The sequence below is a fragment of the Otolemur garnettii genome, unplaced genomic scaffold, assembly GCF_000181295.1.
Source record: "Otolemur garnettii isolate 467f Iridium unplaced genomic scaffold, OtoGar3 scaffold00061, whole genome shotgun sequence".
NCBI classification, from domain to species: Eukaryota; Metazoa; Chordata; class Mammalia; order Primates; family Galagidae; genus Otolemur; species Otolemur garnettii.
In genome coordinates, this window is record NW_003852456.1 from 11,010,413 (window position 1) to 11,025,375 (window position 14,963).

The following is a 14,963-nucleotide window of genomic DNA, read 5'->3' on the forward strand; positions in this document are numbered from 1 at the left end:
CTGCCTCAGCCTCCCAAGTAGCTGGGACCACAGGCGCCTGCTACAACAGCTGGCTACTTTTTTGGTTGCAGCCGTCATTGTTGTTTGGCGGGCCCAGCCTGGATCCGAACCCACCACCTTAGGTGTATGTGGCTGGCGCCTTAGCAACTTGAGCCATAGGTGCCAAGCCTGGTCTTTGTTTTTTTAATTTGTTTATGTACTGAATTATATTTATAAATTTATGCATGTTGAACCAGCTTTGAGACCCTGAGATAAAACCCACTTGGTCATGGTGTATAATTTATTTGATGTGTTGCTGGATTCTGTTTGCTAGGATCTTGTTGAATATTTGTTTATCAATATTCATTAGTGATATTGGTCTGTAATTTTCTCTTCTTGTTGGGTCTTTTCCTTGTTTGGAGATCAAGGTGATGTTTGCTTCATAGAACGTGTTGGATAGTATTCCTTCTTTTTCTATATTTTGGAAAAGGTTGAGTCATATAGCTACAAGTTCCTCTTTAAGGGTTTGGTAGAATTCTGATATGAAGCCGTCTGGTCCTGGGCTTTTCTTTTTAGGGAGATTGTGTATAGTTGATGCTATTTCAGAAGTTGATATAGGCTTGTTCCACATTTCCACTTCATTCTGGCTAATTCTATGAAGGCGGTGTGCTTCCAAGTGTTGATTTATTTCCTTCAGATTTTTGTATTTCTGAGAATAGAGTTTCTTGCAATATTCTTTAAGGATTTTTTGAATTTCTGAGGAGACTGTTGTTATTTCTTCTTTACCATTTCTGATTGATGGAATTAGAGATTTTACTCTTTTTTCCTGGTTAGGTTTATCTATTTTATTGACCTTTTCAAAAATCAACTTTTTGATTTATTGATCTGTTATATAATATAATCCTTCTGTTTTCAATTTCATTTAATTCTGCTATAATTTTGGTTATTTCTTTTCTTCTGCTGGGTTTGGGATTGGAATGTTCTTCCTTTTGCAGTTGCTTGAGATGTCCCATTAAGTTGTTAACTTCCTCTCTTTCCATTCTCTTGAGGAAGGCTTGTAGTGCTATAAATTTCCCTCTTAGGACTGCCTTTGCAGTATCCCAGAGGTTCTGATAATTTGTGTCTTCATTGTCGTTTTGTTCCAAAAATTTGGTAATTTCCTTCTTAATCTCATCTATGACCCAGCTATTATTCAGCATAAGGTTATTTAGTTTTCATGTTTTCTTATGAGTATCCAGATTACTGTTTTTATTGAGTTCAACTTTTATTCCATGATGGTCCAAGAAGATGCAACAAATAATTTCTATTCTTTTAAATTTGCTGAGGTTAGACTTGTGACCTAAGATGTTATCTATTTTGGAGTATGTTCCATGGGCTGATGAGAACAATGTGTATTCGGTTTTGTTAGGATGAAATATTCTGTAGATGTCTGTTAAATCCAATTGTTGAATGGTTAAGTTTAAGTCTAAAATTTCTTTGCTTAGCTTCTTTTTGGAGGATCTATCCAACACTGCCAAAGGAGTGTTAAAGTCTTCGACTATTATGGTGCTGGTGAAAATCAAGTAGCTCATGTCTGTTAGAGTCCCTCTTATAAATTGAGGCGAATTCTGGTTGGGTGGATAAGTGTTGATAATTGAAATCTCATCATGTTGAGTGTTGCCCTTAACAAATATGAAGTGACCATCCTTGTCCTTGCTTACTTTTGTTGGCTTAAAGCCTGTTGTATCTGCAAATAAAATTGCAACACCTGCTGTTTTCTGATTTCCATTTGCCTGAAATATAGATGACCATCCTTTCACCCTGAGACTATATTTATCTTTTAAGATAAGATGAGATTCTTGTATACAGCAGATGACTGGTCTGAGTTTCTGTATCCAGTCAGCCAGCCTGTGCCTATTTAGAGGACAATTTAAGCCATTCACATTAATTGAGAATATTGATAAACCTAGTAGAATTTTGGGTATCGAGTTTTTCAAAAGTCCAGTAGACATTTTTAATCCTTTTGCCACTGTGGAAGTTGGAATTTGATCAAAGGTTTCTGTGTGAGTTTACTTATGTGGTGGAGGATTGTGCTGGTCATTATGGAGGATAGATCTAAGAATATCCTGGAGAGCTGGTTTAGTTATGGCAGATTTCTTCAGCATGTGAATGTCATTAAAGTATTTAATTTCTCCATGATAAATGAAACTCAGTTTAGGTGGATACAGGACCCTGGGTTGAAAGTTATTTTGTTTTAGGAGGTTAAAAGTCAATGACCACCCTCTTCTAGCTTGAAAGTTTTCAGCAGAGAGATCTGTAGTCATTCTAATATTCTTCCCCTTGTAGGTTATGGTTTTCTTATGTCTGGCTGCTTGCAGAATTTTCTCCTTCATTTTAACTTTGGCAAAGTTAATTATAATTTGCCTAGGAGATACCTTATTTGGGTTGAGTCATGCTAGGGTTCTCAAGCTGTCTGCTATCTGAATTTCAGAACTCTTGGCATGTCTGGAAAGTTCTCCTTCATTATCTCATGAAGAAGAGCCTCTGTGCCTTTCAAAGCCACCTTGTTGCCTTCAGGAATTCCTATAAGGTGAATATTAGTTTTCTTTGAATTATCCCTGAACTCTCAGAGAGAATGATCCGTTTTTGCTCTCCACTTCTTTTCCTCTTTGAGGGTTTGGGACCATTCAAAAGCTTTGTCTTCAGTATCAGAAATCCTTTCTTCTACCTGCTCTATTCTGTTACTGAGGGATTCTACTGTATTTCTCAGATCTTTGAGGGCTGCAAATTCTAATCTCAATGTCTCATAATCTTTGGTGAGGTTTGTCTTCGAATTCATTGAATTTTTTTTTTTTTTTTTTTTTTTTTTGAGACAGAGCCTCAAGCTGTCCTGGGTGGAGTGCTGTGGCATCATAGCTCACAGCAACTTCTAACGCCTGGCTATTTTTTTTTTTTTGGTTGCAGACATCATTGTTGCTTGGCAGGCCCAGGCTGGATTTGAACCCGCCACCTTAGGTGTATGTGAGCCACAGGCGCCAAGCCAAATTCACTGAATTCTTGAGAGAACTTTTGAAATGCTCCTTGAATTTCTAATTCCAACTTTGCCCGTATTCTATTAATCTTATTTGCAATCCAAATTCCGAATTTGATTTTTGACATCTCAGCTATGTGTTTATGAATGGGATCTTCAGTTGTGTCCTCCATATCATTCCTTGGGGGAGTTGATCTACTCTGGTTATTCATGTTACTGGAGTTTTTCTGCTGATTCCAGCCCATGATTATTTTACACCATTTGGCTAGATGAGCAGATAAGGTGAGGTTAGGTTGGGGGCTCCTGGAGTAGTGATTAGCCAGCCTTTTGCCTAAGAACTGGGACAAGTGTCTGTACCTTTTCTCGTGGAGCTTTGCAAAGGAGCTGTACAGTGCTATAGCCTGAGAAACTGGGGACCTGCTTGGTGTGGTGGGGCTAAATGGCTCTGTCTTGTGTTTAGCTGGTCTCTGTCCTACCCTAGTGAATCAGTTACTCTGGGTTGAAGTCTCAGCTATGGACAAATACAAGCAATTAAGTCACCCTGCACCCCCATGGGCAAAAACTAGAAAAGGAAAATCAGACCTTCCACAACCACACACCCAGGGTAGGACTTTAGATAGTCCTCGGGTGATTGGTCCAGTCCAAAAGATCCAAATCAGTTGTCCCAGTCAGCACCCAGTCTCAAGTGAGGGAGTTCAAAATGTCTCTGGCAACTAGATTGTAGGAGTCTGCTGGCAGCTCAAGTATTACTTGTTCTGGTGCTCTGTGGAGTCAGAAGGACCCCCCTCTCAACCCTGAGGAGACATAAGCTCTCTCTGTGACTCAGGCAGGCTGAAACCCCTGGAGAATCTGCAAATGAATTAGTCTGGGAAGGTTGATGCCTCCTTCCTCACCTTGCACATCTGTCACACCTAGTCACTGGTAACCCTGCAGGGCTATGACCCAGTTCCCTCCAATGAGCAGATGTTCCAGGGGTTTGTTGTACCTGCCTGAGTCACAGGGAGATCTACGTCTCCTCAGCCAGGCCTCCAAACTCTACCACCATCCAGCAGGGGAAGCTGAGGCCTGACAACCTCGGGTGGTTAATGGAAACTGAGGCGGTTCACTCAGTTCCAGCTCTGCCCCTGATTGATGTTGCTGACACTTATATTTGTGCAGAATTTGTGATTCTGTCCTGGCTGTATTCCCCTCCTGACCAGGTGCTGTTTGAGTTTACAGAAACTGCGACTCAGCCTCAGTCTGTGTTGCTGCCCAGAGCTGGTGTTTCTGTTTCCTCTGCAGTCTGTGTTGGGGCAGGTCGGTTAGATCTTACACTCTGGTTTGTTTCCCATCTGCCTTTGTCTCAGCTGTGATCTTCTGAGAGCTGGGTGTTTCTTAGGCGCACTAAGCAATCCTGGCACAGCCCTGTCCTGGGATTATGCTGTCTCTGCACACGTATCTTCAATTGTCTATCCCGCCACATGTTACCATCCCAGATATATTCTGCCAGTGTCTGCCACTGGAGAAGATGCCCAGCTTTCTCTAGTTGCCCAGAGAGACAGGGAGTGTCCTTTCAAAATATCCCCAGGGGTGTGAGCCTCTGTGGAAAGCTGGCTCCAGTTGGCCATCTCACCTCCACCTGTATATGTATTTTTTTTGAGACTGAGTCTCACGTTGTCACCCTGTGGCATCATAGCTCACAGCAACTTCAAACTCTTGGGCTCAAGGGATTCACTTGCCTTAGCCTCTTAGTAGCTACGGACAACAGGCACCTGCCACAACACCTGGCTATTTTTAGAGACTAGGTCTTACTCTGGCTTAGACTGGTCTTGAACCTGTGAGCTCAAGCAATGCACTCCTCAACCTTCAGTCACGTACTTTGCCTGGGGCCAGTGTGTGTGTGCCTGTGTAGTTTTTCTTTGTTGCTAGTTTTGCGGGGTTTTTTTCAGTCCTTTTAGTCTTTCCCATGCTGATAGGCATAAAATGATCCTTCATTGTTTTTTTTACTAGCATTTCTTTTTCTTTTTCTTTTTCTTTTACTTTGAGACAGAGCCTCAAGCTGTCGCCCTGGGTAGAGTGCTGTGGCATCACAGCTCACAGCAACCTCCAACTCCTGGGCTTAAGTGATTCTCTTGCTTCAGCCTCCAAAAGAGCTGGGACTACAGGCGCCCTCCACAGTGGCCGGCTATTTTTTGGTTGTAGTTGTCTTTGTTGTTTGGCAGGTCCAGGTTGGAATTGAACCCACCAGCTCTGGTATATGTGGCTGGCGCCTTAGCCACTTGAGCTATAGGTGCCAAGCCACTAGCATTTTTTTGATTCTGTTTTTCACTTCTTTTGGCCATTTGTGTTTCTTTGTAAACTGCTTGAACTTTGACCATTTTTCTGAGGATTAGAATTAGTCTTGTGTTCTAATTTGAATGTTAGTATTTTCATTATTTGTAAGACTCCCTTGTAGTTTGAAGACATTAATCTTTATTTTACTGTAGTACATGTTGCAGATATTTTTCATCAGTTAATTTTTCTTAATTTTATTCTTGATTTGACTTGCTTTTATATATAGTTAACTCTAAAGTCTTTTCTTTCTCCACACAATTATAAAAATAATTGCCTTTCATTTCTTCTAGTAGTTTTATGGTTTTATTTATACATTTATTCTTTAAATCCAGTGACAAATTATTTTGGTATAAATGTTAAATAAAAGGCAGGTACTTCATTTCTTTTCTCCCAAATGGTGGACCATTGTCTGAAAACTTCCTTTGAATACTCTGTAGTTTCTGGCAGCTCAAATAAAGGAAGGAATGGAGAGTGGAGGCCTTCTGGTGAAAAAAAAAATTTTTTTTTTGAGACGGAGTCTCACTTTGTCACGCCCAGTAGAGTGCCCTGGCATCATAGCTCACAGTAACCTCAGACTCTTGGGCTCAAGTGATTCCTTTGCCTCAACCTCTCAAGTAGCTGGGATTAGTTGCTCTTCTTGTTGCCTGGCTATTTTTAGTGATGGGGTCTTGCTCTTGCTCAGACTGATCTCAAACTAATGAGCTCAGGTAATCCACCTGCTTCTGCCTCCCAAGTGTTGGGATTTACAGGTGTGAGCCACTGTGCCCGGCTGAAAATGAGTTCTAAGATGCTGGGACTTGGCTGAGAGGACTTTAATGTTTAGAGTTGTAACCTTCTGTCCTGGGAGTTTCCAATAGACTGCACATAGAACTGGAATACCTGGTGTGACTAAAAGGAAGAATGTGGACCGGGGTGGGGTTTGGGGGTGCTATGGGTACCACTTACAAGCTCACTGGTCATGTGATCTGCCTCCAGCAGCCACAACACAAAGCTGGAAAGTTTCTTCCCTGTGAGAAGTTTGCAGATAAGCCTGATTGTCCAGGTCTGAATTTAGCAGGGTTAGTGGGAGTAGTTCTGTTCCCACATCTGCCTGTTAACAAGAGTTTTCCCCATGTCTTCCTGTTGCATTGCGTCCTTAAACTTTGGGAGGTACTTAGGCTTTACCTCCTGTGAGAGGTGTACTGGGTTCTTCCTCAGAGATCACTTCACAGATTTCCAAGTAACTGGTGCAGGCTATTATGTTTTGGCAAAAGTGATGGGAGTTCTTTGGGAGTTTTGTCTATCACCATGATTAAATTGTCTTATTTTTTTCCTTAAACTTAGGTTGTGACAAAGACCTTTCATGGTGCAGGCTTGGTTGTTCCTGTAGATAAAAATGACGTTGGGTACAGAGAGCTCCCTGAAACGGATGGTGGGTAACACATTACCTATGTGAACATGTGCATGCATGTTAACACATGTGCAGGGAGGCCTCCTATGTGTTGGGATGTGTTCAGGTAAACCTTCTGTGAAGTACTGACCATAAAGCTTTGACTCAGTCATGCCTGGGTTGAATCATCTGTCACATGGTGTTAATGATATTTATTTCATAGCACAGTGCTTACTGCATAGAGCCCAAAATATGGTAGTTATTATTTTTTTTGCAGTTTTGGCCAGGGCTGGGTTCAAACCTGCCACCCCTAGTATATGGGGCCAGCGCCCTACGCCTTGAGCCACAGGCACTGCCCAATACAGTAGTTATCTTTAAGAATTTTAGCTTATTTCCTAGTTATTTTTTTCTGAACAATTTTGGAACCTTTCATGTTTCATGTTGTTTTGCTTTTTTTTATTGTTCAGCTATTTAAAAATGCAAAAACTTCATTAGGCAGCGAAAAACAGGGCAAGCTAAGTTTGGCCTAGCCTATTGCACTAGCCTACTGAAACTGATAGTTTATATAAAATCACAGTTGCAGCTAAATCCATTATGAAATCATCAGTTTGTTAACCGGGACTCTTGTTAAGCCATTTTTATGCTTGATTCCTAAGTAGAAAAATATAAAACTTACATTCTAAATTATAGGGCTACAGATGACTACACAAAGTAGCATCAGTTACTTTGATGAAAGTCTATTAGCTTGTTTTTTCCTCATATGAAAGTAATTTAGCTTTAGCTTTGACTTTCATATGAGGGAAAAACAAGCTTATAAGACTTTTTCCTTTTTTTCTCCTCTTGCTTTGTCATTCAGGCTGGAGTATGGTGGCCTCAGCCTTGCTCACAACAACCTCGAACTCCTGGGTTTAGGGATCCTCCCACCTTGGCCTCTCAAGAGTGCGAAGGTTGTAAGCATGAGCTACCATGCTTGAATAGTCTTTGAGAAGACAGTTATCATTTTTTAAGTTGTGTAATCTTTTTATATCTCTGAATTCTTTTAGCTGACCTCAAGAGAATTTGCAAGAAAATAGTTGAGGCTGCCAGTGATGAGGAAAGACTGAAAGCTTTTGCTCCCATCCAGGAAATGATGACCTTTGTGCAATTTGCGAATGATGAATGTGACTATGGCATGGGCCTGGAGCTGGGGATGGACCTCTTCTGCTGTGGTTCCCATGTAAGTAGAAGAAAGTCTCCACTCCTGCTTCTCTCACATGCATGCACTTACATCCTCAGGTTCCAACATAGGGAGGATATGAATTCAGCTTGTGTTTCAAGATGAACTTTTTGAAGTGTTTTTTAAGGATTTGTTCTAAGAGTATTTATTTGAAATTCACCTTGTATTCTGGCAAAGGTGAATAACCAAGATTATTTGCCTTTAGGTTTACATTAAAGTGACCAGACTTATGAGGCACAGCATAGGGACCTGCCTTCAGTTGGCACGGGTATACAGCACGGGTTTGCTGTATATGTGGTACCTGCAGATCTTCCTGTAGGCCCCATTTCCCTTCCATTGTGGGAGGGAGGATTTGTTATTGTGTATTTTAAGTGCGGTTAAAGTGAAATTACTAAAAAGATACTGTTCTATTTGCTTACTAAAATCAGAAGGTTGTTCACATCTGAGGCCTTGCTTACTCTTGCTATAGCTGCCCCTAACTCAGGCTGTGAGATAAAACAGAGGCTTTAACATGCTTCAGGGCTGCCCCAGCTTGCAGTGATTCATTCCCCAGCTGTGTAGACTGCAGCTTTCCAACCCGGTCTGTATCTTTACCTGTGAAATGTGTCTGCAAAAGGTACGCACACAGACCACTCTGCATTTAGCCTACTTAGTAACCAAGTCTGAGGGCTCACACTGGCAGTCTGGTTACCAGTCAGTGTTTTAAGTCAGGCCAGCAGTTCCTGACCACCCAGTGCTAATGAGTCACGTGGAGATGGCTGTTAAAATGCAAATTGTTTTAGCAGGTCTGGGGAGATGGTGTGGTGATGGCTCTGCAGTGTCAGTGAGCATTTGTGTTGTCTTGTCCACAAACAGGCTAGGGATCCCCCAGCCCCGGGGTTTAATATTTGGTGGGTCTTGAGAATTTGCATTTCCATTAAGTCTGGACATTAAGTGGATCCCCCTGGTCAGGGTGTTACACTTTTAACAACCAGGTATAAGCCATATTATATTGCCTTTCTCTGCCTACCTTGTATATGGTTGCCAGTAATACCAGTAAAAATACTCAATGTGTCACAGCCAGGATGACAGCAGAGTAGCGCCAAGCCTGCCAGAAAAGACCCACCATGAGGTGACAGCCGTGAGGTATGAGCTGGCTGACAGTGGGCTTGGTTGTTTTGAGAGTTAAATAGTATGAGCCATGGGAAGGTTTAGGACAGGACTTACCAAGTCAAGTACTAAACAAAAGTTTATTAGTAAGTCAACTAAAGAATGTTGTGTTTTTAGTTCTACTAGCATACATGTAATAGTCTGAAAGAGCTGGATAAACCTGTGACTCCAAATGAGGTGGAGGAGCTGCACCGTGGAGTTGAGATAGAGAAGGGACTTGAGGTAAAGGGTGGTGAGTGATGTGCAGACCACATTCAGCACAGTTGTTCTTAAGTTAAACTTTTGACTGCTGTGAATGTACTAGAGAGAAGAAAATATTTGTGGGCATAGTTTGGGGTGAAACAATTGGGTAAAACTTGAGAATAGGAGACCTTAAATTTCTAAGTGGTTTTTATAGCTGTAAGATTGTCTCAACAGTCTTGAGATGCCAGGTTCACTGTTCTCTTGATTTTGGAAGTAGGCTTTGTTAGACAACTGCCCGCTAATGTATTCTTTGCTTACTGTTCTTTTTTAGTATTTTCATAAAGCTGCTGGCCAGCTTTTACCTCTTGCATATAATCTTTTGAAGAGGAATCTGTTTGCAGAAATTATTGAAGATCACCTGGCATACAGAAGTAAAGAGAACATAGACCAGCTTGCAGCATGAGTGGGAGTGGCTTTGTTTGGTACATGGTTATTTTAAAGCATTAGTATTAAACTTGTGATCTGTTTTTAAGGAATAAAAGTAAATTAGGAACATTTACTAAAACAGTTTTTTCTTTCATGTGCAAATCAACGACAGCCAAGTCATATATTGATGACAAGTTCTCTAAGGCATCACAGGAAGTCACTTTCTAATGCCTATGGACAGCTACAACAGCCTGTCCCCAGTCTTGTGTCCATATTTGTCAAATGGGCAACTAAGAATCTCTCTTCTGAGTTTTGAGTTAAAAGCTAAAGTTTTAAGGATTGAGTTTATGGGAAGTAAGGAACAGAGAAAGGAACTTGAGACCCTGACCAACACTCACTCCCCAGGGCTCTGTCCCAAATCTAAGAAAGAAGCACTTTGCCAGATAACTCACATGTTGATCCGCTAGGTATGTTCTTTAGAATAGTTCTTTTGACTGAGTTTATAGTTCACTAGTGAGTGTATTAATATATAGTGTTAGCATAATACATAGAAATCAGTGTGGCAATCAGGGTAAAATTACTATTGCAAGTCATTTCACTGGACTTCTAGAACAAATCTGTGGGTGGTTTTGTCCTACCAGACTCAGATCCTCCTCAAACTTGGTAAGATAACCTTAACATACAGGGAAACGGTACATTGCCAAGTAGCAAACCCTGTGACCTGGGCTCAGGAAGCTCAAGCTTTCCCCACAAAATTGACCTGACTTGTCCAAAGAACTGCTGTTGAAGAGGGTTTCTCCGGAGTTGTCAGCCATACAGCATAAAAAACGCTCTTAAAAGGAAATACTTTCCATGTGGAGCTTAGACGAGAGCTTTGTATAGCTTGCACATGTGTTGCAGGATGACCTGCCCAATGAAAAAAGTTTGAGACCCCAAAAGGTGCTGGATGTAGGACCTTTGAACTGGCTCAAACTTGGACCTTGCTTGATGTCACTGTCAAAACTCCTAATTTTTTTTCCCCTCACTATGTCGCTCTCCGTAGAGCGCTGTGGCATCACAGCTCACAGCAACCTCAAACTCTTTTGGCTTTAAGTGATTCTCCTGCTTTAGCCTCCCAAGTAGCTGGGACTACAGGCACCTGCTACAACACCTGGCTATTTTTTGACTGTAGTTGTCACTGCTGTTTAGCAGGCCCAGGCTGGGCTCAAACTTACCACCTCTGGTGTATATGGTTGGTGACCTGGCTGCTGAGCTACAGGCGCCAAGCCCCTATCCTAATTCTTAATGTGTAGATGATAATCCCTCCAGACCCCTAACCTCAGGTCCTTGACTAGGAGTTCAGAAATTAGTACTTGTTAGTACCAATAATGAAACCTCTTTAATCCCAAATTTCAAGTATCCTACTATCTAAACATCACCGTCTTTCCCTCTTCTTTTACTACCCCCCAAGAATTTTCAACCCAATAACATCCTCCAGTTCTTTGATGTCACCACGTTTTCACCCATTCTGTGCTTGGTTCCCTCTTACCCAGCCCTCAGGTTCCACTCCTCACCATGAGTCACTCCCACATCTGCAATTCCACTGCCCTCCATTTGTTGCATTTTTCTCTTAGGGCCTTAAGCCAAATAAAAACTGCCTATTCCTTACTTGAATCTGCCAAGTATTGGGCAGCTGGAGAAAAGACATGACCACGAAGGCTGGCCTCACTTAGCCATAGGATGCCATCCTCTTAGTGTTTCACATCAGCTTTCCTCAAACATCCTCACATCTCCCACTGTGTTGTTTCATTGAGAAAATACAAGCAATCAAAATGAATGCAACAAAATCTCAGCCCCCTGTTAACTGCCTGGTATGCTGTGCCCATCCTCATCTCTGTGAATGTGCTCAGTGTCCATACTTCCCTCTCACATGCTTCCATCATTAACAACAACAATGGCAACATTATCCTACATTTTTTTTTTTTTTTTTGAGACAAAGCCTCAAGCTGTCCCCCTGGGTAGAGTGCCCTGGCTTCACTGCTCACAGCAACCTCCAACTCCTGGGCTCAAGCGAGTCTCCTGCCTCAGCCTCCCAAGTAGCTGGAACCACAGGCGCCTGCCACAACGCCCTGCTTTTTTTTGGTTGCAGCCATTATTGTTGTTTGGTGGGCCCGGGCTGGATTCGAACCTGCCACCTTAGGTGTATGTGGCTGGTGCCTTAGCTGCTTGAGCCACAGGCGCCGAGCCTATCCTACATCTTAAACTCTGATCTCTCTCAGATCATTTTTCTTCTCACACATTTCTATCAAAAGAAACTATAACATCCTTCATGTTAAAATACATTCCTTTTCTGACAATCTCGTAGGAATTTTAATAGCCACCTCTAATTCCTTTTTCTCATCTTGCTTTTGCTTGTCACCACCCCTGACCCACTCTGGTCAGCCCTGCATCACCTCCACACCCACCAGCACAGCTGACACCCCGAGACGCTTGCTTCCTGGCTTAGAGGCCCCAGTCTCCACCTATGCCGTCTTTTGCTAGCTCCCTGTCCCCTGAAATAGTACAGGTCATGTGGGTGCTCAGCCCTGTGATTTTGTCCAGTCAGCCCCAGCAGCCTCCCACTGGCTTTGGCACTCAGGCCAGCCCCTCCCCCCCAAACGGAGTCTCATAAAAGACATGGAATCTAATGTCTAAAACTAAGCAGCCCCAAATCTGTTCTTAACCAAGCCAATACTCTGCTGTCACCACTCAGGTGTCCCTAAGTGTTCAGCATTCTACCTTCTATCCACTAGTGAGTCCTGTTCACACCATTTTGTAGACATCCAGACTCTAGTTACCACCCCCCATCAAGTTCAGTCAGGTCTGAGTTTCTGAATCCCAGCCACTACCCACAGCTGCCAGCTGGTGTCCCTACCCCAGCCCTGCCCTGCAGCCTCTCAGGGTTGGCTATATCACGATGCTGCTCTCCTGGCTGCCCACTTTATGTGGAAAAACAAGCCCCCACACCCAGACCTGTTCCTTCATTTCTTCCCTTCTTTGTTCTTGGCCCTGTCCAGCCACAGTGAGCTGGTGGGTCCTCCTGGCACCTCAGAGTGTCTGTATACAGCACATTCTCAGATGCTTTTCTCACAGATAAATGTCATTCCCTCACTTATCAGGCTTTTGCTCAACTGCTACCTTACCCTTAAGGCCTTCCCTGATCACAAAAAGAGGGTGCACCTGTCTTCACAATTTCTTCATTAGAAGAACATCAGTAGAATGAGAATTTGTGTGGGACTCTGTGATTGTTAACAGCAGGAATCATTAGAAAGCTGCTGCTCAGTCCACACTTACCATGGTCTGACATTTGTTTCGTTCCCTACTGGAATGCAAACTCCGGAACAATGAACAGTTCCTGGCACACCCTAAGTATTCGATAACTCAGTGGATGAACAAATTAATAAAGAACCTAATCTGGACTTAAGTGTTGTCCTTTGTACTTAACACTCCCTATAGGCAGTTCCACTAGCAATTTCCAAGGCAATTTCTAAAAAAACACGTAAGGTTTACCATGCAAATAGCACAACTTTCACTGACACACAGGGCTCTCAAGGGCTGTGTGTGCACGAGCTATGTTGTGTGCAGCCTCTGCTCTCCTGCTGCTCCTTGCTTGCGAAGTACACAGCTTTGTGAGTTCAGACAAGTGCTTCAGGCAGTATCTTTTGGAGGCTCCACGGGGCAAGACTGCAGAGGAAGAGCTGTTGCAGATATAATTAAAGGCCAAACCACACACTGTCGTACAGATTTTAATAGGTGTTCCGATTAACTCATCACAGTAATCATGTTTACTGTAATGATATGCAGCTTTACTATGCTAGTATAAATAAAAATACATAAATACAGCTCTAGGCAACATCACAAGATTAACAAACTAAGCATTCCTCATGAACCAAAACTGAGAACAATTATTAATAAAAAGAGATGCTGACACTCTTGCCCATTCTCATCATACCTTCTCAAAAAGGGTACTCAAATAAGGCGCTATACTTACTCTATCGGTCAAGTAATTTGCCAAGCAGCCAGGCACAATGGCTTCATGGCCTCCACTCTCATTGTTTGGCTGAAAAGCAGACGCACCTCAACATATCAAAGGAAAAACTGGAACAGTAACACCAAAGAAAACCAATGAGTGCATCAAAAACACGGCACTTTCCTGTATTTCAGCAGTAAGACACAACAGGGGTAGAAATGTACCCAAATAAAAAAAAAAATTAATGCTTTGCTATCCACCCTGAAATGTTAAGTCTCTAAAGCAGGACAGGCAAAGAAAATAAAACCTGGAACCAAAAGGGAAATGTGGAAAATAAAACCCACGTGGCACCTAATGTTCAAAGCTATATGGGAAGAAATGGGCTTCTCCTCCGTAGGCTCCTAACTCACAATGAGTGGCCACGTTGCTCAGCAGCCATGCTGAGGAAGAAGAATGGCAGGAGAAAGAACTGTCTAGAAAAGGCTTTATTCTGGATGCCAAAAGCACTCTGAATAGTCTGTGAAGAAAACCTGAAGAAAGTTTTTGGTTGTGAAGTCTACTAAAAGAGGGCATGAGGACAAAAGTACTATAATTTAGGGCAACAGCACAGCCAAGAATGTTTCACGAAATTCCCAACACTTTGCTCAACTCTCGATCATCATTCTTATGTGGCTTCCTGACCTTAAATGTCTTCAGGATCTTACAGATCTTATGTGATAGGTACATAGATAAATGTAAAAACTGCTCATTGCCGGACAGTGCCTGTGGCTCACTGAGTAGGGCGCTGGCCCCATATACCGAGGGTGGCGGGTTCAAACTCGGGCTCCAGCCAAACTGCAACAAAAAATAGCCAGGTGTTATGGTGGGCGCCTGTAGTCCCAGCTACTCGGGAGGCTGAGGCAAAAGAATCGCCCAAGCCCAAGAGCTGGAGGGTACTGTGAGCTGTGACACTACAGCACTCTACCGAGGGTGACAAAGTGAGACTCTGTTTTTCAAAACAAAAACAAAAAAACAATCAGTGCCAGTTGTGTTTTTAAGAAAATGTCTGCAAAATTCATTTCCCTTTCAAAAATGGATAATCACAAAATATTTAAGGCCAGTTGAGTAAACTGCCTTTGCTAATTGTGAATTACGACTGTGATTAAAACAGACATTCCCAGCTCAGTGCCTGTGCCTCAAAGTGGCTAAGGCGCCAGCCACGTACATGCAAGGTGGCAGGTTTGAATCCAGCCCGGGCCTGCCAAACAACGACGGCTGCAACCAAAAAATAGCCGGGCGTTGTGGCGGGTGCCTGTGGTCCCAGCTACTTGGGAGGCTGAGGCAGGAGACT

General features: G+C 42.7%; 1 protein-coding gene across 1 annotated transcript in view; it reads left to right on the forward strand.

Annotated features, from left to right (window-relative positions):
- Window positions 1-9,790, forward strand: part of LOC100945903 (histone PARylation factor 1) — a 25,602-nt gene extending 15,812 nt beyond the window's left edge. The window contains exons 6-8 of the mRNA XM_003792816.2: window positions 6,626-6,713; window positions 7,715-7,887; window positions 9,551-9,790. Of these exons, the coding sequence (XP_003792864.1) occupies window positions 6,626-6,713; window positions 7,715-7,887; window positions 9,551-9,682 (393 nt within the window). The 3' untranslated portion in view covers window positions 9,683-9,790. The remainder of the gene's footprint in view (window positions 1-6,625; window positions 6,714-7,714; window positions 7,888-9,550) is intronic.
- The last annotated feature ends 5,173 nt before the right edge of the window (window positions 9,791-14,963 follow it).